The sequence below is a fragment of the Galendromus occidentalis genome, unplaced genomic scaffold, assembly GCF_000255335.2.
Source record: "Galendromus occidentalis unplaced genomic scaffold, Mocc_1.1 scf7180000077526, whole genome shotgun sequence".
Lineage (NCBI taxonomy): Eukaryota > Metazoa > Arthropoda > Arachnida > Mesostigmata > Phytoseiidae > Galendromus > Galendromus occidentalis.
The window spans coordinates 1131854-1153805 of NW_003805514.1; the positions used below are offsets into that span (position 1 = coordinate 1131854).

The following is a 21952-nucleotide window of genomic DNA, read 5'->3' on the forward strand; positions in this document are numbered from 1 at the left end:
CAGGAGATTTCGCATCCGGTGTCTGTTCGGGTGGTCGCGAATCGAAGCCTGGCGTATTCTCCCTGATATGGGGGCAAGAGCCGTCATCCTATTAGCCTCTGGGAGATAACCGAGCTCCATCCATTATAATGAACAGCTATATTATATAATGAGAGTATAAATAGACAGTAGCTGTGCGCATTCCTCGAAGAATCGTGAGATACCGAGCCCATTCTGCGTTGCCGGAATCGCAGCTCACGATCGTCGTGCGCCTTGCATCCTATTCTTTTAACAAGGTTCGTAATTTCACGGGTCAAGTGCAGGTGGTCTCCACCTCCCCGGGAGGGAGGAGAATTTCCGAAGGATGGCCGCCGACGTAAAGACTCATCCCCTGAGGCCCGCGCCGATCGAATGCGTGATGGTCCCGATCCCGCTCGACCCGGGACATTTGCTTCCCGGCATTTTTTGACTGAATGCGGCAATGTTTGCCCGTTGAGCACGACGCATCGGCGTTGGCTCAGGGGATAGCAACGCGAAGAATCATCAACGATTCGATCGACTCATTTGATTGGTGGCCCATGACAAATCCGTCGCCTGAGGCTATGACCGCTCCAGTCTAGTGGAAAATGCGCCCGTCTCGTATCTTAGTATCCCATTTAGCCAGATGCTTGCATCTCGCCCCTGTCGTCGTTTCAATCTGCAATTCTTCGATTTGCATCGATTCCGCTTCGAGATCGCTCGCATCAAACCCCGGATGAGGTACTCTCGGGATGAGCTCTGACATTTTGCCTAGCATGGAGTCGACCGATTCCAGCCTCACGCCGATTGATAATAATCGGTGGAGCCTCGTATGATACATGGGGGGGAATTAGGGCATTCCTTGGAAAATGGACAGCGCTTCCAGATGGCTACTGAAGCTTCAGCCGGAAGCGATGGCTGACTGGGGGAAAACTCTTCCCGAGAGCATTCGTTCCCAATGTCGTTTATGGGAAGGATCATCTTCCTCGGATGCCGAAGCTCGGAGGCGGTACGTCACGGAAGTTGTCTGTTTCTCTTCCGACAAACAAATGCCCAAGCCACTGAACGGGCATGACGCTCTCCATGCTGGATGACGACCCCAAATACCTCACCCTCGTAATTGGTTGTTTTCTCCGGCTCTGGTTATGAACACCGGAGGTATTTGGTCATCTGGTGATCTTCCGTTACTACAGAGACGTCACTGGGGTGTGGTAGAAGTCGACAGAAACACGCCAATCCGAATACCGGAGGTGTGGCCTCCAAACGTGAGAAAGGGCCTAGAGGAGGGGACTCCTTCTCCGTTAAAGGCCTCAGGCACGACGTGTACCGCGGACAAGTTTGAACTCCGCTCCCGCGATCACCCTACTGCCCGACCCAGCCGCAAGGACCATCGCATTCAGAGTTGCGAACCGAACGAAAAGCCTCTTCTAGTTGAAACTCTCAGCTAGTTGAGAAAGCCAAGCAGGATGCTATCGTCCGCAACGGTCGCCAGTGTCCTTCTTGCTTTGTTGATTTCCCACGGTGAGTTGTGAATATCTGTGTAAACAAGGAACTTCCCCAGAGAGTACATTCACTTCCGGATTCCATTTTCCGGGAAACTTTCGGGGTCTGCAGGGAAGAAATATTGCTCCCGGGCTCCGACTGATGAATAGTTCCGGAATAGCGGTCTCCGGAACCTTCCTGGCTCCTGAATATTTGGACGACTCCGAAATATCCAGCCTCGCGGAACCTCGAGCAGCCTATTTCAGCGGTCAATGCTCGCACGCCTCCTCAGGGATTCAGACAAAAATCCCCGTGCCCCACTACCCATCCGTTCACGGTGAAACCTTCCTCATTGAGACCTTCCACGAGTCTGCGTCTTGATTTTGACCCATCGGGAATGCGGTCTAGCATTACGAGGATTTGGACGCGCGATCAGGTCTCGCTGGAGGTACAGATTATGATTACCTTCATTCTTTCGTGCAGCACTTCTAGTGACCCTTCTTGGGAGAGTTGAAGGGAAGAGGAAGAACCTTGAAGACTATTCCTCCGGAGATTCCGATATTCTGACGATAATTGGAATCAGTCCTTCCCCCCCTGGCCTCACGGTGCGGTAACCTCGGAAATCCAAAACCGACCCTTTCTGAAAATGGGGATCAGTTTTCGTGTTTCTATTCGCGCCTCGGCGAAGAACCAGTAACAGGGGAACAAAACAATGTCGGAAATTCTCGACATCATTGATAGTATGCCTATCTTGTACCCGTTGGCGCCAAACGGAGGAATCAGTGATGTTCCGCAGCGGGGGCCTTCAGTCGATCCAATCCGGCGGATGATCTTCTCCTGATTCAGGAATACGGAAGGACTTGGATCATCCTTCATCGAGGTGCGCGACCGCTCGATATCCCGGCTCTTCGAATCACGCATATGAGGGGATATTCCGACTCGGAATGCCACGTGCTCCGACCAGAAGACGCCTCGGTGAATCGGGCGCGATTCTCGCTTCTTGAGCGCTTTTAGCAAATTGATCGACTTGTTGCATCACGTCTGACGAGATTCTGATTCTCTCTGTGAATATTCTCGACACTTCCTCGGAATCTGCCAGAATGCCATCGGGAATGCTATCTGTAAAGTATGTATCTACTTGCGCAGGGCTGATGAGCGGGATACCGTCGAAGGGTGAGCGGCTCCCTCGTCAAGGCATGAGAATCTAGAGATGAAAGATGTAATATATGCCCCTAATATTCCTCTACGGCTCCCAGTTGAGCGCGATAGAGGAGAAGTGACTGTCTCGTCGCATCAGGAACGGCTCTCCTGATGAATCTCGGAGTTACATTCTAGTCCTCCTAAATTCTAGTCCCGAGGAAGCTTCCGTGAAGAATCACCCTCCCCGTGTCTCCCCGTTTCGGCGAGAAGGATCACTTCCCTCAGCTTCGATATGTCTTCCTACTCGATCGAGAGTTTTCCGAGCAGTTCCTACTGTCGATGTTCCTTTTGGTGGACCTTCTGTCGGAGAATCTTACCACTCCAGGTGCGATCGTGTAAATCCGTACAAATCTGGATTGAGACACAATCGGTTTAGGGTAAATTCCCGCTTTCGTCCCAGTCACTAAGCGTAATGGCTACACGCGGCGAATACGTAGCCGGATCGGATACATGAGATGGAATTGTAATCTACGATGACTGGACTTGAGAAAAAAATTGAGTGCACGACAGAGAGCCCCTTCAAACTCCGAAGAGATTGCTCTCACGGCAACGAGGGGAGCGACCGCAGCTGCTTTGAAACTCGGTTCTACTTCTCTCCTCGCCCACACCCCTCCTCCGTTACATACTGCTCCTGAAATCATCGGCCATGTGGAACAGAGATGACGACGCTCATGCATGGATTCCGGTTCCAAAAGACTTTTCTCAAGTCGCCGGGCCTATGCACTGAGATGCGCATCCCGCCTCGTCGACCAACTCAGTTCGCCGCCGCGCCGTCGCTGGCCGCACGAGAGAGAGGTCTCGGATCTCGAAGAGTTTGGATCATTCTCCCGGTTCACGCGCTGAGCTTCCCAGAGTCTAGACTGAATCTCTGTATTTCTCCTGGATTCCCCAGGAGCTCGGTGGACGGATCTCGCAGCGGAATCGGCCTGAACCTAGAAGGCAATATCCTGACGAGCTTTACGAAACTCGGTTCAAATCTCTTCGAATTGGCTCATCGATTTCTATTGAGAATCGTTTTAAGAAAGGTCGAGCTCTCCGCTGTCCGGAGGCTACGATCCCTGATGTTATCTCACGAGGCGACCCTATTTCCGCATCGTCCCGCTGCCCTCGAAGAAACGGGAGGCTCCACTGACGACAAGCAAGAGAATCGAAAGGGCAGCGAGACTTCGTTTCGCGAGCACCGACTCCTCGTGACCAGTAAGGGTGGAAGATACAGAAATCTCGAGCCAGAAATCGGTATCCGTAGTCGAAGAGGGAGAGCCCCGCAGAAGGGGCAATCTGAATTTCTCAGAGGACGAGTTGATCCAACGAGTTCCGGGAACGTTGGATTGCGGGTCATACAATGTAATTTATTGGTAAGAAAATATGTCAACTATACATGCCTTCCGTGAGTCATTGGGCTTATTGAGAGCTCCTCCTGACGTCTAGAGTTTGCGTCGTGAGGGATTGGTCCGAGTGGTCTCCAGCCGCTCTAGCAGCGTATTCTCACACTCAGCCCGACTCATGATGATCTCAAAGAGCCTGTTGAGTGAGAGCCCTTCCTCGACTCGAGGGATCATCTCACGGGAACAGGCTTGGAATCTGAGATTATGCCGGTCTCCCATCGAATCAAATCAAATTACGAACCTAGTCTGACCGAAAGAACCTTTTCCTGACCTGACCGTATTCCGAGTTCGGAATCTTCATGGTGCGGTACGAACTATTTCTCAGCTTGATCTTCCGTTCGTCACGCGCTCTGAGCAAGAGCTCTAGACTTTGCAGGGCGTGATCCATTCATGCCGCCAGTCAACATATTGTCAAATTGAGTTAAGAACGACATCCTCGTTGACGCGCTCACTAGCTTCCGATTCTCGGGGCCTGAGGAAGCACTGCGCCTTTTCGTTTAATTCCGCTAATGGACAGCATCGACCAGCTCAAGACTAGGCAGCCTTTCTCTCGGGCTGGCTGGTCGTTTGTCCTGGAATGTCTGGAGAGATGTCTTAAAAAACCAAGAATGAGGAATTACAGTCTTCACGACGCGATTCGCCGGGCGAATAGATTCCGTGATGGCGTACGAACAATCGACCAGCAATGGGTCTCCGACGGAGGGAGCACCGGAAAACAGGACAATTCCTGTGACGACGTTCAACAGATCCCGCTGCGGGATTCAATTTGCAGCACCGGCAGACGACGATCGCGTTCCTGCTTCGAGGCAAGCCTGCTAGCAGCAATCGGACGTATTGTTTCTTCTATACGACGCTGTGGCGTAGTTTTTCCCTTCCGTACTTTCTTTCTCATTTTGAGTCATTCGGCGATGCTTCGTTCGCTGTGATCTCAACGATCGAAGGTGTGACGCAGGATGAGAGAGAGACAGTGGAAGCCTCCCCGAGGACAGGGGACTTGTCTGTGACTATCGACCTTCGAGTCCCACGAGGGTAACTGCAGCACAACTGCATATATTTGTTGCGGGGAGTTCGCCGACATCCAAGAACTGCGCCGATGGACGTTGGCGCACAGCAGGCCTCGTCGCGCTTGGAATCTCTCGCAAGCGCCGCGTCGACACGCTACTCGTCCTCCGTTTACGACTCCACGGAGACGAATCGGGCTGTTTCGGGTCGAGCGGAGTCTCAGATCCGTTTAAGGGTCGCTCCGTCTAAGGACCTTGGTTCGTTTCCTCCGCGCAGCGGAAGAGACTCGGAAATTCGACAGAACTCATAATTATCGAAGGGATCGGCTCCTCCAACGACTCCATCGTCTCGAGTTTGAGGATCGCAATAACATCCCGAAAAAATATCCCTCGAGGATGCTTAGTCCGGGGGAGTTTCTCGCCAACGAATCGATGATTCCTCAGCTGTAGGGAGGTCAGCGTCGGATCGGACCTGCACTGTTAAAACTTTGGAGTTCCTTCTTCCTTCCCTGTGCCACTCGACATTCGTTTAGCCACTAACTGGGCTGTCTGAGAGAGACTGGTTCCAGTATCAGATCCGATGCTGCCCTATTGCTTTTTTTTCGTATCCTACATGATTCATGTTTCTTTCTTCAGACTATGCTTCTTGCCAGGAGGACAAACGACAAGACTTGCTGCCCTTCCCACGTATCGGCAAACGGCAAGGACTCATTCCGTTTCCGAGGATAGGCCGCTCCGTCGCGTCGTTTGCGCCTAGCGGCGAGGATCAGCTTGTGAATAGTCCAGACGATGAGGAGAACTGGGAGGGTGCTATCGACGTCGGCTACATGTTAGTTCCCGATTACCTGTGAGTATACGGTGCGACGTCTAGATCATTCAGCCGCTCTGCATGTATGTATTTCCCGGAGACTGTGTATCTGTGAGTGTAAACCTCTGAGCCGTATATAAATCCCAGGCGAGATGAGCGAAAGACGGTCGATGGGACATGAAAATCGGCTCTTCCACCTGAGATCCTACACATATTGAATAAGATGGGGATCGCGCCTAAAATCTGGGGCCCGAGCCTCATCTGTACTACGAATCTTGCATACAATATGCTTTTGCTGAGGTGTTTCATAGCCTCGTCGATCTGCCACATCTCTTGCTCAATCAGCGATGCTGCAGTCCGAGACTGAATCATAGCCTTTCCTAGTTGAAAATATCGACCCTGAGTGAAGGGAGTCGGAAGTCTGGACCACATGGAACCTTGAATCGCGTTTCCACCTCCTACGTCCGTGATGCAGCAGTAGCTTCCGGAAGGAGCGAAATAAGATCTTTTCGATTTCCGAGACGGAACTCACTCAGGAGAGGATCGCCTGCTGTAGAGCGATTTTCGGATTATCATTTTCCGTGAAGATCTCCCGGAGAAATACTTCTCAGCGGCTACCGGTTCACATCGGAGGGAAGGCGACCTCCGTTGCTCATGGGAAACCCAGCGGAGAGCTCGACCAGAACTCAAGAAGCTCGATCGGCTCCATGCTGATAAGAGGGGGGATGCGAAATCAGCCGGAACGCGATCCCAAACACAATACAGTTCTTCGAAGAATAGGAGGAATACGGAGTGAGAGGGCCTGTATCGCGATGGGGCCATGCTGGCCATGCCATTTGGTCATCGAAGAAGCCAGCCGCCGATGTCCTTGAGGAACCGCTGGGCTCCATTCCAAATTGAATGAAATGACGATTCGGTCTAAATTCTCGCAGGAATGGGATTGCCTACGGTCTCGGCCATGGCCCTCTGATACCATTGGTTCCGAAGAGTTGTCCGAGTAGGTCTTGAAGACCGAGTCACGCTCCCATGCAATCGAGGTACTCGGAGCATCGACTCGGGACCCATTAGACAGTTAAAACCAACGCAAAAGGGTCAGAGAGAGAAATTCGATCTCATGCAGGATGCTCGAGAACAGCCAGAATTACTCGACGACGAAAGACAGTATGTGACAACCGATATGTGAGTCGATAGCATCGCAATGTCTCCCATGACGATGCCTCGAAACAATGACCACATCGCGGTCAGAAAGGTTGCGTTACAGGTTGCAGCGGGAAATTCGACCTTGTTCCCGACTGTAATCTAGGGCAAGCATCCAACACATTCGGACGCTCATAACTTGCATCACCTTTGGATCTCTCAGTCAGAGATGTTTGTATCAGTGAAACTTTTCACCCTTCGGCTCTTGCGTTCCATCGTGGCGAGTTCCAATCCTGAGAAGATCTGATACACCCAAACCTATGTTAGGCTTCCAGTCCCGGGGATGGGGATGTGCGGTGAGAATCATTCATTTATTGGACCTTCTCGAAATCGTGGAGGCTCTTGACTATTTTCTTTGCGATGGAATGTTCAGCTCCGAAGGGGAGCGACGATCAAAATGCTCGCGATAGCACCGAGTATAAGCTCGAAATCGGCCTCAGAATCAGCAGCAAAATGTGTCGGTTGCTCGCTCAGAGGAAGTTGCGGGAATCCGTTCCCTGGCGGTAGAGGATATGAGAAAGAATGGGCCCACCGGAACCGTGTAGAGGATACCCACGGTGGCGGCCTAATAACCAACGTTCCTATCGCGCATCCAAGAAATCCCCGGGCCGTCCGAGACGAAATCATTTGGGAGCGAGCTCATCTTTGAGGGACACTCAAGAGCCTGATGAAACTCGACGCAGGGTCCACGGCTGGTTTTTCGCCGCAGCTCGCTAGCTGCTCATTCCCCGAAACCTCGAAAGACCTCCTCGTCGACTGAAGTTCCCCTCATTCGAACTGAATATTCGATAGAATCTTGACTACGCGAGCCATGAAATATGAAGCAGCGCCGTTGGGGGAATCGCTCGACGCGACATCCAAGCTCTCGGGAATGTTTTACGAAAGTCTCAAAAAACTCCGCCGAACGTCTCATCGAGTAACGGGCAGTATTCATGTTCGATCTGCACAGAGAGGATGATCGAATCTCGATTTCGAAAGTTGAGTAATCCTTCCGTGAATCGCTGCCGGAGGACTATCAGCACGCGCGGGTCACGGGAGTTTTCGCCCTGTTTCGATCCGATGAGCTCGCTAGCAGCTGTCATCGTCGTGCAGAGCACCGAGAGCTGAAAGCTCGGCACTTCTCTGGGTTTACAACTCGGTAGCATCCAGCGGCAGGAGCAAGATGCACAGCGAGCTCATCGGTTAAGTGAGAACGCTCTTCAAGCTGGGGCTCTTTCATATCTCACTCAATAGCGCGTTGGAACACGTGAACCAGTGATCCATCATGAGCACGGAAAGATGAGTTAGACACGATCAAGCAGAGTATTATACGGAGGCCGCAAACTGTTAGCCTGCGCTGCTTGCAGGAAACGCGGGGGGCACAGTGCATTCACCCCGAGAATCGGCCGCAAAAAGCGATCGCTCGACTCAAACTCAATGATCGGAGTGCATCAGATGAGACGTCTGTTCCCCGAAGAGTTCCAGGCCCTGTTCCAGAGAACGATGCGTCAGCTCATCCCAAGTCCACGCATCGGCCGCGCGGACGCTTTCGTGCCAAGGTAAGCGCTGTGCTTTCGCTTGCAATGTTCCCCCGTGTTCGACGGCTAGGCCGGGAAGCTTCGGAGGGATAAGTCGAAGTTTTTCGGTAGAACAAGCTGTCAGAAACAACGAGACTCCAGTGTCTGGACTCCACGAGACTTCAATGTGCAGCCCTCATAGGTATACATGTATGCCCGAGTGCGACGCAGGCAGCTAAAGCAGCTGCGACTAGGCTCATACATTCCTCGAAGAGCTTTCGGTAAATTGTAGCGTCAAAACTTCCGACTCCGGCACGGACTGAGATTTTGATCAGAATTGGCATTTTGCGAGGGAGCGCTCACCGCGGCTCCTTCCGTGATGGGGAACTGAGCCTTCAGTTTGCTGTCAGGAGCCCACTCCAGATGAATTTTGTCGTGTTTCCGCGCTATTGAGAGAGTCGACGATAGAATCGAAAAAAAAGTATACGATTTCACATACGGAATCACATGCGGCCGGCCAAATCGAACTTTTCCCGGATCCGTCATTGAGAACATCAGTCTGGAATCATGATGAAAGGCCGCTCCTACGTAGCCGAGAACACCGACCCCCGAGTCACGGTCGCGCGAATTTTCCGCTTTCGGGGTCCATTCGTCTAAAAGCAGGCGACTATTTGCAGATCTTCAGTGACTGTTGGGCAGCAAATGCAAATTCTTCAAGCTCGAGGAACAAATTTCGTGCCGCACGCGTCCCTCATTCGAGTACATAAGTGGATGAGAGTGTGCCTTATGGCGTGGAACATGTTCACACTGGCAGAATGCCAACACTTGCAGCCTGACATTCTTCTGTCTTATTGCCGGACTTCCGCAGCAAACGACTGCGGCAGCCCGAAATGAGAAAACATTGCACTCATGAGGAAAAACGATCCGCAATCCTCGAGAGACGCGGCGATTCGAATGTCTTCATGCCCTTACTCCATTCCCGGCATTGTCCGTCACTCGATGAGAGATCCCTGGGGCGGTGTGCGGCCATCGAGGGAGAAAATTCGCACATAGCCCCTAGTTTGGGGAGGCTTTCTCGCTCCACCGCGATTAGGTTGAAATTGATCGATCAAGTATTGAAGCTCGAAGAATCGGAACTTTTTCGCCGCGAGACTGATCCTAACGACTGTGATTTTAACTTCAAGGCTCGGAAAGAAGAGCATGAGCCAAGCGGGATCAGCGCCTTCAGGCTACGAAGATGAAGATAATGATTTCATGGTGAAGCGAGCGCCCGCCTTCACCCCGAGAATCGGGAGAGCCGCATTCACGCCTCGCATCGGCAGGTCCGACGGGAACGTTGGGCAGGTAAGCGCGAGCTTTGTTTGCGATTCTCATTCCCGCAGCTTAATCCAGCATCTTGCGCTCCAAGAGGAATAATAGTTTGAGTGGAGCCTTCCTCTTCCAGATGCGCACATTGAGAACTTTCACTCCGAGAATCGGAAAGTAGAGCTCAAAGACATGGATCGTCAAGCGTCAATGAGCTCTATCGAAGCAAACGAAACAGTACAAGGGAGAGGATGCAAGCCTGAGGCCACGAGCCTACCCGAATGCACGATTCTGCATATCGGAAAAAAACACACAAAAAATTACAGTTATTCAAGTAGGAATACATCTTCTCCATCTCAATACGGGTGCCACAGACGAACGAAGACTCTCGTTCGGCTTCACCCGAACCGAACTAAGCGGAGAGTTCACTGCAACGACTTCTCTTCTCGAGGAATAAAACGGCATGAAAAGACAGAGGACACAACTGTCGAAAAAGTATAAAATGTATCTCTGTAGGCAGCGGACGGAGCGGCGAAAGCAGCAGCAGCCACAGCAGCAGCGACGACATTCAGGTCTACTCATCGCCACATATCCTAGATCTGAGTGATTAGCATAGACTGATGATCGCAGACTTCACAGTGCAGTGCCGCAGCGTGTCCCGGAATCGGATGCTTTTCAAAAAGGAACTTCATCATTTACACTCCAAGTCGCGTCCGATCCGATCACCGGACGGTCTTTTCCGACGGAATCGCCCGTCACCTATATCGTAGGTGGAGGTATTCGAGCATAGGATACTGCGAATGAAGCGGAAGAGAGGGTAACCTCATTCGGAGCCGACTATCGAACCCAATAAAGCAATCGCGGGAAACGCTTGAGCTTCCAAATGCTGTCTTTGTTGCTCAGTTGTCTCGGAACGCAATCGGAACCATCCGCTGTCCAACAGTTGTCGATCGAGATAGATTCACTCCCCCATCCTCTCCTCCAAGAAAAGAGTAGTGGAAGTCGGAGCCGACAGGATTATCTTCCCGACAGGGTTCGGATTGATTCCAGATGTTCGACTCCTGTCCTTCGTGAGCGAGCTGTACAAGGGAATTCCACCTTCGACACGGGGGTGCGGGCAGAGAGAAGGAAAGACCGCCGACTTTCCTTGTGGCGGAACGGATCGAGTTGGCGAGTTGGTTATTATTCACCGCGTGACCCATGGAGTTTTGGTCAATGGAAATCGCCCTTCAGAAACCCGTGAATTATTAAGCGAGCCCGCTACTGTGCCCCTCGGAAGTTCCATGAGGCCTACATCAGGAAAGTTTGCGAACTCGTGCAGCTAAAGAACAAAAATGTACTTTTTCGATAATCATCCCATCCACCTGGGCGTTTTCTCACGTTCTAAATCCTCTCTCGGGCCAGAGCTCGCTTCCTCGTTGCTCAGCGAATTCGCGGTGATGGGCCTGACCTGATGTCAGTGTTATACAATACCCGATATCGGGGTCATATCATATCGCGCTCCATCCTTCAGGAGAACACCCTGACCGACATATATGACGAATGGTATTTGCGGAACAATTCATAAAGTTTATTATCAACGTATCACTCCAAGATCTGGCTTTGATAAGCTACAGATTGACTAACATGCCTTCATCGGCTCCTCTTGCATTGGTTGCTGAATGAGAGCTCTTTTCATCGCTTTTCCTCATTCCGACCGATTCATTTTCTTCTGTTACTACTGTTCAATATTTTTTGAATTTCGACAGAATTCATAGGAGCGTTCGTGAACAGGCATCCGACGAAAGCGTTCCGACCCCATTCGTGGTGTGTGATAACTTTACAGCAGCCGAGGTCTTCGATGGTAAAACCTAGATGACGGTATCGCTCGTCCGTTTCGAAGAGAACTGCGTCGCCGAATCTCCCGCTCAGATAGGGTTTTCCCGAGTTCGGATTTATGAAATCCGCCCAGAAACCTGCCTCACTGAGTTGACGCACTACTTTCTGCGCTTTGAAGATGAAGGATTCAGTCAATCTTTCCCGTTCGGATCCCATGCTCCGCGACCGCAGAACGTTTTCGTGCTGAATGTTGTGAGCCACTGTGATTATAGTAAGGGGCTTCATGAGAATGTCGTGGTCAGGAAACAACTCCTGGAAATCTTTCTTGACAAGCAAAGGACATTCCTGGACGCGACAATCCAATTCAGGTCCCGAATGGAAAATCCCCTCAACATCGCTGAATTCACCTGACTGTAAATGAAATCCAGATGAGCATTCTCCGAAGATCAGGGAGCTAGGCAGACCAACCAGTGATTGAACACCTTCTCAGGGCTCAACTGCTCACTTCCGGCGTTTCCCGAGAACCATTCCCAGTTCGAATACCATGCAACGACGTCGCGCGTGAATCTCACCTCGAACGTTCCATCAAGTAATCTCGAATAGACTTTCCTCTGGCGATCTTCGGTCACATCAACTTTGTACAAATCTAACTCGGTCATGTAACGACTCGACTTATCGAGGGGTTCTCGATACGAGAAGCCCGGTCGGAATTCCGAAGCGGGAATGCCAACGTTGCCTGTCGATAGGAAAGTTTTAATTGATAGCGTCTCGAGCTTAGTATCGTCTCGATAAGAACGATATCTCATCCAGCTCATCAGGTCAAAGACTCTGAAGAAATCTTGAAAGGATCAGGTCGGGAAGCCTCATACCTGGGAGAGGAACTCTGTGGTCCTTTGGACCGAAGAATGAGACTTCATTCCCAGGTAGCGGCGGGATGGTCTGCGTGTGCTCTATGGAGGTGCTCGAGCTGAGTGTTTGCAGGCGGCCACCAGAAGATGGGCGCTGAGCCCGCAGCAAGCGAGCCACAGAAGTCACGTTTATTTTGCTCGCGTTGTGCATCTGCTGGAAAAAAGAGGGATATTCAAGAATCGGGATCGATCCCGTCTTCCCGAGACTGAATCACGCTGAAAGAAACATCGTAACCAAGGGCGAAAAATTAGCCGAAACTGCTTCACACAGCTTCCTGATCAGGCTGAATGGACTGCGAACTTTCACAACGACCCCTGCTTCCGACATAAACATGAGTACTCCCTAAACCGAACGATACTGCACTCAGGATGACCAGCCCCCATCAAGCGGACGATCAAAGAGAAATCTTAAAGAGACGGAGACTCCTCAGAGAGACTGGTCAATGGGAGGGATCTCGCGACAACGTGCGTCTATCGCGTGATTCGCCTCGAACCTGTTCCGGTACTTCCGAATGGACTTCCGAAGAACCGCGCCCCTCCCGGAGGGTCATCGGGAGAGACGAACTGTTAAGCCAGGGAAAATTGTCTACGGCAGTCGAATCTTGGCCCGTTGCGTGTGCTCTGACCCTGGACCATAGATCGTACGGTGGGGATATGAGCTAGCGCCGATCGTCGAGCCCCGTTCCCCCGTCGTTTGGATAGTCGATAAGGATTTGATGCGCCCTCTTCGGAAGCTCACAGATCAGGCAATGCGCATTTCAAAGACACTTCTGGTGGGCTCAGCTGTTCAGTATGAAGGGGTACCGTTCGCTCCGCAGGATTTTCTAGCCGAACAAGCGGGATAGCAAGGAGCGCGCGTGGTTATCAATTCACCAATACTTCAGAGTCGAAAACCAACCTTCTAGAAATCGGAGGATCGGTCGGACACTTCTTAATTCTAGAAACAGCGACGCAATACAGATCGAATGATGTAATGTAGAGACATGAGCAGTAGCTCCTAATGTTTGTAAACAAGAGCAGACGGAGAAAGTGTGCGAGAAAAAGCGTAGCGCACTATGCTCCTCCGAACAACGGGGGGCCAAGAAGATTCGCTTAAGTCAGACTCTTCGAGGCGAAAAGATGCGGATCAATAAATGAGCTTTCCGAGACTTCAACGATTGGAAACGATAAGGTGGGATGGTTCGCCAATAATGCGGACAGTCGTCTCATGACGAGACGTCCGGTGTCCGGTTCTCTTTCCAATGGAAACATTGCTGATCCGAAGTGTGCTTCGCTGATCGCAGCGCCGCCGCTTGCTCCATCCACTCTCCAAGTAGCGCTTTCGCCACCAACCGACAGCCGAAGAGGAGACCTACACACACCAGCAGCAGCAGCACACAGTCAAGCTACGATCCTCGGTAACTGTAACTATCGAAGAAGAACAGTCAATAGAAGTTGCGGAGAGAGCCTCTGCAAGAAAAGAGACAGCTGAGGGGTAAGGTGATTGTCTTCAAGTCCACTGGTTCGGCTCGTCCCTTTGATCCGAGTAGCGGATCTGCGAGTGAGCGAGCGGGCCAATACTTCGAACTTCTCCACTGTCTAGAGTTCCTCTAAGTGAACTGTGCGCTGTGAGCGGCGCTCAGCGCTCAAGCAACAGCAACTGGAGTTCAGCAGTGCTTCACGTTCAGGGGGGAAGCCTTGACGATAAGGTCCACGCCGAATCTGCACGGTGAGAATCGATCCATACCCAATTAGGATGTAGTGCACCCCACATTTGCTTCACGTGTACTCATCGGAGGTATCGGTTGCTGAAGATTTCTTGCTTTTTCTGATCTCTCGAATATTGAAGCCAAACCCTGGTGTCAGAGCGCCACGAATTAATTGGAGGAGGACCAAATCGCGCGATCGCATGCCGCAAGCTTTGCCTTCGCTTCTGCTCCACAAATGATCTCCATGCGAATCGAGCTCCGATTCTGTCCAATCCGGAGATCCCCGGGAACCGCGCTGGTCCTCGGTCGATCTAATGCGTAGAGGCTCCCCCTCGCAGAGTATGAGTTGCAGATGGGGTGGGATCGTGAATCGTCCCGACGGGATTGTTCGGTGCAGGGAGTTCATCTGTCGACGCAGGTTGGCGCGGACCCATGTAGGCGGTTCTCGACAAAGCAGTCGATACGTCAAGACGTAACTTGCCGGAGCAACGGAATGTTTAATTCAAGAATCAGTGACAACCGCCATCGGCAGAGGCGGATTGCGCGCAACCTTGTGGATCGAGAAGCTTCCCACTCACATCGCTTCTCTTGGAATGATCTACAGTTTTGTTGAAACTGTGCCCTCAGCCTCAGATCTCCATGATTCTCGATAAATTATCGCAGGCGCTCCCAGCGTCAATTCATGGAAAATTCGAAACCCCGTAGCTGACAATGAATCTTAGGCTCGAGCATTCTGAGGATGTTCGCGGATGGTCGGGGCGCTTGTGTCGCCGTCATTTCGAAAATTTTCCATTGTCTCTGCTAAAATGTGGGAGGGGATATTGGTGGGTCCGGGCGGACTAAATGCTTAACGATATGTTCAAATTATTCCAATGACTTCTGTATGCATTCCTGGCTGCAGTTGATGAGAAAAAACCTGATTGATTCCATTGAAAGTTTCGATTCCGGTCGTTTGTAGCTTTCATTTGTTCCATTCGATCGGGAGTGCATTATACACCTCAATGAATTGATGAATCTCGCTTCGGAGCCTCGTTTCGCGGGGTCGTCACGGTTTCTCGGTAGAAAGAGGTTGCCTGTCGTTCTGCCATTTTTTTCTGTCCAACACTTCCCAGTGACCGTGAGAGCACCGCTCCTCTATATTTCAAATTATGATCGAGACTTCCAGCGTTCATTTTCCGCATCAGCCTCCTAGGAACGGTTTTCAGAGCCTCGTCTAAAGTATCGCCTGAATCGAAGATCTAAGGGAAATAATACACTCGCTTTGTAGATGAGTTCGGCGCAGCCTGTCAGTGCGGATCAATCCGCAACGACAGCGACCTCCACCACTACGCCTACCCCCGCAACAACCAATGCAACGACGAGCACCACATCGAGCGGATCGCCGATTCCGCTGTTATTGCGGATTCCACCTTCGAAAATAGACTATGACCGAGTAACGAACGGATGGAACCTCGAGAGACCTGATCTCCTCAGGCTCGTCGGAGTTCTCGAAGGTACGTCGGGGTACACATTACGGCGGACTGCGAAGTCTTCTATCACTCTCTATAGGATGCACTAAATCGAATTATGATTCTGGACTCAGAACTCTGAGAGACTCAGTCGTCACGGTGGGACCTATAATCGAGGTTCAATCTCCACGATTTCAGGTGAACTACAAGCTCGTGATATTGTTATTGCTGTTTTGAAGAGTGAGCATGTAAAGCATATGATATACCCCGCCTGCTCCCAAATGGTACCGCCGGGGTCCCGGAATCCGATCACGAGTTTGTGGCAAGATGTCATCGGTGCCTATGATAGCTACGAGGAACGAATGGATGTGCGCTCCCTCCGCAATATACAACAGGTGAGCTTGTAGCGCAAAGGAACGTGTTCTCGAAGTACGGTACACGGGTGGCAGCTTGATGCTGTACTTGTGCGTTCGTCATCGAGAAATACCTCAACATCAAGGGGGCGAGTATTGTACGCAAATGCAAAAGAGAGTGAGACCCTCCTGATCAGCTCGTAACTCGTAACATATCCCTGTGTGCGTTTCAGGTCCACGCTAAACTAGCACAAAAAATTATCTCAAAGAACAACGAACTATTATCTAAGATAAAGGAGCGATGTTGTCAGTCGTGTGAATGCGGTTCGATGCAGAACAAAGTTTCCCTGGGAACTCAACTCTCCAAAGAGGCCAAGGAAGAAGCAGACCGAGTGCTCGAAAAAGGTAATCTTCCGTAGGTCCACCGCCAAGGGCTACTCTTCGATCCACTCCCGTCGGAGTTGATGTTTAACCGATTTTGTTGCCGGTATCGCCTCCCACACGGAAGCTGAGTCTTGGTACTTTCTCTTCGCAGAAACGAAAGCGAGTCTTGTTTTGGAACAGGAGCGCGACCGGCAGAAGCAGATTGTGTTGCTGTTGCTAAATGAACGTCAGCGACTACTCCAGAAACTCGATACCGCCCGAACCAATTGTCAGAGTTTACTACAAGCGCTCCGTAAAGAGAAATTGAGAAACAGTGAGATGGTCGACGGCTTGGAAGAGGAGAGCAAACGTAGTCTCTACATGGAGGAGCAAATGGATGCTGTGAGCAAACAATACAGCGCTCATTTCCAGCAGTGCTCGGTCGAGGTGGATTCTCTTCGTGATAAGATTGTTCGACAACAAGCTGAAATCGACCGGCTCCGGGTGGAGATCGAGAAACTCTCGATGTCGTCGGGTGCCGTCCGGAGTCAAGTGGTCAGCAGTCAATCGCCCGCTCCGCCGAAGATCATTCCAGTCTTGTCTACCGCTCAGTTGGCTCAGAGGAACATCGCCGAAGCTCCTCAGCTCAATAAAACAGGTGCGGGCCGGACCTTTGTGGGAGTGCCGAAATTTCAACTTGAGATATCCGAACAGGTAGCTAGCTCGTGCTTCTTTTACCTTCGCCCCATTTTGATGACGTGAAATATCTTCCCCCGCAGCTCCAAGTCGACCGAGCGACAGGCCCGTGCCTCCACCAGTACCCCCTAACAAACCGGTCATCCTCCGGAAGCCGGCGCACCTCACTGCGAATTCGGGCTCTACGACCACAGCTCCCTCACCTTCTCCTCCTGCCACCACGGCCATTGCTCCAAGTGGCACAACAGCTGCCAATAGCACCACCGACTCGGCGACCGCGGCTCCGATCGTCCCGACATCCGTTGCTCAAGCGTCGCACCCAGCGCAGGATCCTCTCGACACTGAAATCAAAAACTTCCAGAGCGTCTTCGTCGCTATGATGGGAAACCCGACGCCGTCGTCCCCACAACAAACGCAAGACGTCAGTGTTGCCGAAAGCCCGGGGTCCGCCGGAACGGGTCGGAGTTCAATTAGGAGGCAATAGTAGGAACCGAACGGAATAATTTCGCCGAATCTCATTTTCGGGAGACCGATCAGCGAGCCCTGACTCAGGTTTTTCAGACGCAGTCGAGATTATCTCTGAGCGAGAATCAAGCGACAGACGAGGAATTCAGAGTTCAGTGTAGAGGGATCGTTTTCTTATTTTGTAAATATTTCTGGTCGGATCCCGAGCCCGGTCCGGGGCGGTATCTAGCTGTGTTAGGTCATTGAATCGAGCTGTAAACTTTACAGATAGCTTTCAGTACATAGGCCGTTGTAACCTTGGACTTAGATTTTGAGTATATAATTTAAGTAGCCAGTGAGAATTGATGGATGCGCGGATAAGTCGACGTTCTTGTCGTCTCAGGAACGAAGTGGAACCTCATGAGCTCCCGCCGGACGTGGACAGGCTCGACGAGACCCCCAAATTCGTGTTCATTCCGGAACATATTGTGTATGTGGATGAGAGTCGCAGTTGTTATAAACAAGTCCGCTGTGGGCGAATTCTAAGGATGAAAATGGTCACTCATTGAGCCTCATCGGTGTCTAGTCGATTCGCATCTTTCCCCATACATGTGGATTATGTATACCAGCTTTGCTAGTCGGTCGCATCGCTCCGATGCGCGTTTCCTCGAGGAATCGCTAGGAAGGAGTTCATCGTTCTGTAGAAAAACTGATCGTTATGAGTCATGAGGAACGAATCCGACGAAAGTAACGTTTTTCGTCAGTTCTGTCCCCTTCTCTTCTCAATTTCCCACTGTCTCCGTTTCGATTAACGATGACCCAGCCCGAATCATTCATCCGGCGGGGCCGAATAAAAACCGTGTAGCCCGTGGGAGCCGGCCGTCGCGCTTACTGTGGATGAGTTACCTAACTAACAGAGACTGGCGTCGCTGATCTTCGACGGTTTCTCGCAAACGGTGTATCGTGACAACACGTTCAGACTCCGTTCAAAATCGAGCTGCAACGATCCTACCCGAAATCGTACTTCTAAGCGACAGAGAGACCCGCACCGCCCCGAGCGAACCCCCGCGGGGAAATCCGGCCTTCATTATCGGGAGTAGGGGGTATCGGGGTAATCGATGCAGGGGATCAATTTGTCAGCAATTGACATCCGCGGCAAGACCTCGATGAGCATGGATCCTAATTTCTCCGCGGATCATACAGCGCGACCCAGCGAGTAAGGCTTGTTATAGCATGAATCGTGAAGAGGATATGAGCCAACGCCCCGGCTCCTGTTTCTGCGTGGGCGACCGCAACTCCTTTGCGGCAAGAGGTCCCGAGCCCCGCGTCGAAACGCGGCTCGGCAAATGCCGCTCTGAAAGTGAAGCACTGTCTTCCAGAGGGGTAGGTACGGAAGAAAGATAGGCATTTGGGAGCGAACGACTCCGTGATCACATAGGAGTGCCTAGCTCTTAGAGAGCCCTCATCGGGTTTGTAAGACGCCCGGCGCGAGAGAAGCCGCTCGTTGACACGAATAAAGCTCGATAGGAATCATCACCAGCTAATGAATAATCCGCACTAAATAACGTCGACCGAACCAGAAAAACTCCATGTGCTACCGCCAGCCCATGGAGCTGAGTGCTACGCGTCAAATGTTATTCTTGCCGTCGTTTGTGCGTCAGAATCGCTCCTCGGCTGGGTATTCCCGCTGGAACCAAGAAAGCGCACGAGCCGAGATGAGAGGGAGATAGAGAAAAAAAACGCTCAGTCCTCTCTTGACTTTCTATTCCAGAACTCCTCACCACTGCTGCCGACAACGTTTCCTCTGTAAGCCGAAACCGGTGGCCTACCCTGTCTTTTTTCTTCGTTGAGTGTAAGGAGCCCCAATTCAAGAAGCAGTCAGCGCGAAGTCCTCTGTCTTCAACTCCTCGCTCCCAATTCACTTTCCGGCGAGCGCAAAAATGCGGGCTCAAATTCTGTTCCTTGTGATGGTTTTCGGCAAGTCAGGAGCGGAGTCCCAAGGTCCGGTGAAACGATTGCTACACCGCTACCAAGAGGTAAGCTCGTCATGGTGACATCATATTTTGCGACTCGTTTCTGTCTTTTTCGCTCGGCTGGCCGTCGAATGCAAGTCCTAGAACCTCCGCGGGATGCGATGGATGTGAGCAGCAACTTTCCGATTCTCACGAATCCTTCGAGATTGTTCTTCTAAGCCAGAAATTCCGTATCCCTCTCCCCCCCCCCCCGCTTAAGCAGTCTCGGAGTCCGCCCGATTTTCGTCCTCTGCATGATCATCTTGGTAACCCGTCATACCATGGGTCCTCTTACCGTCTGACGCACACGTCAAGCCCGAGATACTTCGCCCCGAAGCCAGCCGTGCCGCGGAACGAAATTGCTCAGGTACGTCGTGACAAGGCATTCGGCCGAATTTTTCATTCCACCAGCCATACGCTGCTGGTCGCGGTATTCGACAACTGTCTGTTTCTCCCTTCAGAAACTGCAAGAAGCGCGCAAAGTGATCATGGCGGGAAACAAATTCGGCTTGAACCTCATGAGATTCCTCATATCGGAGAACGACAATACTATCATGGCGCCGGTCTCTCTATCTATCGCTCTGGGGATGCTGTACTTTGCCGCGGCCGGAAACACGAAAGCCGAGCTTTCCAGAGCGCTGCACTACGACGACTTCGGAGAGGATCCAAATAACCTCTTGACGCCCATAAGATTTCTGAACGAAGCAGCGAAAGCAAGCAAAGCGCAAGGAGTGACCGTCGAGTTGGGCAATCTCATCTTCGCTCAGAAAAATCTGAATATCTCCAAGGACTATCGAGCTCTGATCGAGGAGACATTTGGAGGATTTGTCGAGGATATCGACTTCAGTCAGACCGTCCAGGCCGTGACTCAAATGAATAAAATTATCACTTCCTTGACCAAAGGACAAATCGACAATCCTATCGAGAGCGTGAGTCCGACCACGAGGGTCGTCCTCACAAACGCCGTTTTCTTCAAGGGGTTCTGGAAGAAACCGTTTTCGGTGAGATCCTCGTTCGACTCAACATTCTTCAACGACGGTGTTTCAGAAGTCCCAGTGAAAATGATGTATATGCGCGACAGTTTTCTCGTGAAGTCTCTCCCAGAACTGGATGCCGATGCAATTCAGCTCCCATACGAAAGCGATATCACGATCATGCTCGTCCTTCTGCCGAGGAATCCCAACGGGGTCAATCGAATGCTCCAGAATCTGAATATAGCGAAAGTCATCGAGGATTTGCCCACCTACGCGAATGAGTCCGTCGATCTCCATATCCCACGGTTTAGCGTTCGCGGGAGCTATCATCTGAAAAAACAGCTTTATGATCTAGGCATCAAAGATCTCTTCGTCAGAGGTGATTACCTTGCCGTGCGGGTTGCTCCCGTCTTGAGCCTGATGAGAGAAATTTCATGATGTTCAGAGTCTGAAACAAATCCTCGTGTCTCAGGAAAGGCCGATCTCCCACAACTGGACACCGAGGGACAGCTCGTTGTCGATGACGTGCTCCACGAAGCGAAGATCCGAGTCGATGAGCGGGGTACCGAGGCTGTGGCCATCTCGACGGCAGCCATCATAAACTATTCGCGTGAGTTTCTGAACTTCCGCGGTGAGATAGAACACAAGATCTCTTGGTGTGATGTGTGCACAGGACAAGGATCGATGCATCCCCAATACCCGTATGCGGTTACGAATTTTTCGAGGATACCCCGGCGCGTTAAAGGATTATAATTCTCCTCCTCATTGATCTAGGCTACCCGTCATTCAACGTACGACATCCGTTTGTCTTCTTCGTGATCCACAAAGAGACGGGCTCGATATTCTTCGCGGGGAAAATCCTCCGTATGAACAGCCAGGAGCAGGCGCCTACCTCGGGCGGTAAAACACAGGGACGATGAATACCGAACGCAATCAACGCCATCACCGCCATCGTGAAGAGGACTTACCATAATATTGTGATAGGTTCCCTGCGAGAACCATCATAGACCGTCGAGTGGCGAACCTTGTCTATTGCAAGCCCGCTTCTTCAGTTTTCCATAAGTCGCTACCGAACAAAGAGCCCAATGATATTTAGTACAACATAGTTTTGTCGTTTATTGAGAATTGACACGACCAAGTGCATTTAGTCAGAGTAAGTCCATCCTTGTTCGTAGTTTATATTCCGACCGTTACTGCACTGACAGGAGGAGCCTCCGGGAACTTCCGGTGAAAAATCTTAGCCTTCGTTTCCTCTTAAAGGTTCAATATCAGACAAACTCATTTCAGTTGAAATGTCCTCTCTTACTGTCAGATTTTCCGACCCCCTCCCGCGGAATCGTTGTATCCTGGGAGGCTGTCAAGATGAGGCTTAGAATA

The 21952-nt window shown here is 51.3% G+C and overlaps 4 protein-coding genes across 5 annotated transcripts; 3 read left to right on the plus strand and 1 right to left on the minus strand.

The window, feature by feature from the left end:
• Positions 1 to 1325: 1325 nt before the first annotated feature.
• Positions 1326 to 10755, plus strand: LOC100904581 (uncharacterized). Its single transcript, XM_029112749.1, has 5 exons — positions 1326 to 1518; positions 5702 to 5912; positions 8417 to 8608; positions 9751 to 9910; positions 10011 to 10755. Exons 1-5 carry the CDS (start codon positions 1464 to 1466, stop codon positions 10050 to 10052), a joined length of 660 nt encoding a protein of 219 aa, XP_028968582.1. The 5' UTR covers positions 1326 to 1463; the 3' UTR covers positions 10053 to 10755.
• A 680-nt stretch (positions 10756 to 11435) lies between these two features.
• On the minus strand, positions 11436 to 13594 carry LOC100904727 (methylmalonic aciduria and homocystinuria type D homolog, mitochondrial). 2 transcript variants are annotated; one of them, XM_003747909.2, is made up of 4 exons: positions 13496 to 13594; positions 12559 to 12748; positions 12262 to 12425; positions 11436 to 12100 (listed from the first exon to the last, which is right to left on the minus strand). In XM_003747909.2, exons 2-4 carry the CDS (start codon positions 12746 to 12748, stop codon positions 11573 to 11575), a joined length of 882 nt encoding a protein of 293 aa, XP_003747957.1. In that variant the 5' UTR covers positions 13496 to 13594; the 3' UTR covers positions 11436 to 11572. The 2 variants fall into 2 exon arrangements, with proteins under 2 accessions (XP_003747957.1, XP_018496753.1); XM_018641237.1 differs by having other exon boundaries at positions 12559 to 12751; positions 13496 to 13574.
• A 454-nt stretch (positions 13595 to 14048) lies between these two features.
• On the plus strand, positions 14049 to 17692 carry LOC100903383 (cortactin binding protein N-terminal like nausicaa). The gene is made up of 7 exons (XM_003747976.2): positions 14049 to 14076; positions 14180 to 14305; positions 15553 to 15778; positions 15932 to 16128; positions 16320 to 16491; positions 16622 to 17107; positions 17229 to 17692. Exons 3-7 carry the CDS (start codon positions 15553 to 15555, stop codon positions 17627 to 17629), a joined length of 1482 nt encoding a protein of 493 aa, XP_003748024.1. The 5' UTR covers positions 14049 to 14076; positions 14180 to 14305; the 3' UTR covers positions 17630 to 17692.
• A 1699-nt stretch (positions 17693 to 19391) lies between these two features.
• On the plus strand, positions 19392 to 21664 carry LOC100903528 (leukocyte elastase inhibitor). Its single transcript, XM_003747977.2, has 5 exons — positions 19392 to 19625; positions 19825 to 19968; positions 20063 to 20954; positions 21048 to 21185; positions 21350 to 21664. Exons 1-5 carry the CDS (start codon positions 19530 to 19532, stop codon positions 21493 to 21495), a joined length of 1416 nt encoding a protein of 471 aa, XP_003748025.1. The 5' UTR covers positions 19392 to 19529; the 3' UTR covers positions 21496 to 21664.
• Positions 21665 to 21952: the final 288 nt, after the last annotated feature.

Bases quoted from the DNA above. Each gene is read 5' to 3' on its own strand.
- LOC100904581 (XM_029112749.1), top strand. From the start codon at position 1,464: ATGCTATCGTCCGCAACGGTCGCCAGTGTCCTTCTTGCTTTGTTGATT. The intron at 5,913-8,416 runs GTGAGTATACGG...CGCTGCTTGCAG, and splicing joins ATGTTAGTTCCCGATTACCT to GAAACGCGGGGGGCACAGTG. The intron at 9,911-10,010 runs GTAAGCGCGAGC...TTCCTCTTCCAG, and splicing joins CCGACGGGAACGTTGGGCAG to ATGCGCACATTGAGAACTTT.
- LOC100904727 (XM_003747909.2), bottom strand. From the start codon at position 12,748: ATGCACAACGCGAGCAAAATAAACGTGACTTCTGTGGCTCGCTTGCTG. The intron at 12,426-12,558 runs GTATGAGGCTTC...TCCTATCGACAG, and splicing joins CCACAGAGTTCCTCTCCCAG to GCAACGTTGGCATTCCCGCT. The intron at 12,101-12,261 runs GTGAGATTCACG...TTTCATTTACAG, and splicing joins TACTTGATGGAACGTTCGAG to TCAGGTGAATTCAGCGATGT.
- LOC100903528 (XM_003747977.2), top strand. From the start codon at position 19,530: ATGCGGGCTCAAATTCTGTTCCTTGTGATGGTTTTCGGCAAGTCAGGA. The intron at 20,955-21,047 runs GTGATTACCTTG...CTCGTGTCTCAG, and splicing joins CAAAGATCTCTTCGTCAGAG to GAAAGGCCGATCTCCCACAA. The intron at 21,186-21,349 runs GTGAGTTTCTGA...TCATTGATCTAG, and splicing joins AGCCATCATAAACTATTCGC to GCTACCCGTCATTCAACGTA.
- LOC100903383 (XM_003747976.2), top strand. From the start codon at position 15,553: ATGAGTTCGGCGCAGCCTGTCAGTGCGGATCAATCCGCAACGACAGCG. The intron at 16,129-16,319 runs GTGAGCTTGTAG...TGTGCGTTTCAG, and splicing joins CCCTCCGCAATATACAACAG to GTCCACGCTAAACTAGCACA. The intron at 17,108-17,228 runs GTGCGGGCCGGA...CTTCCCCCGCAG, and splicing joins TCCTCAGCTCAATAAAACAG to CTCCAAGTCGACCGAGCGAC.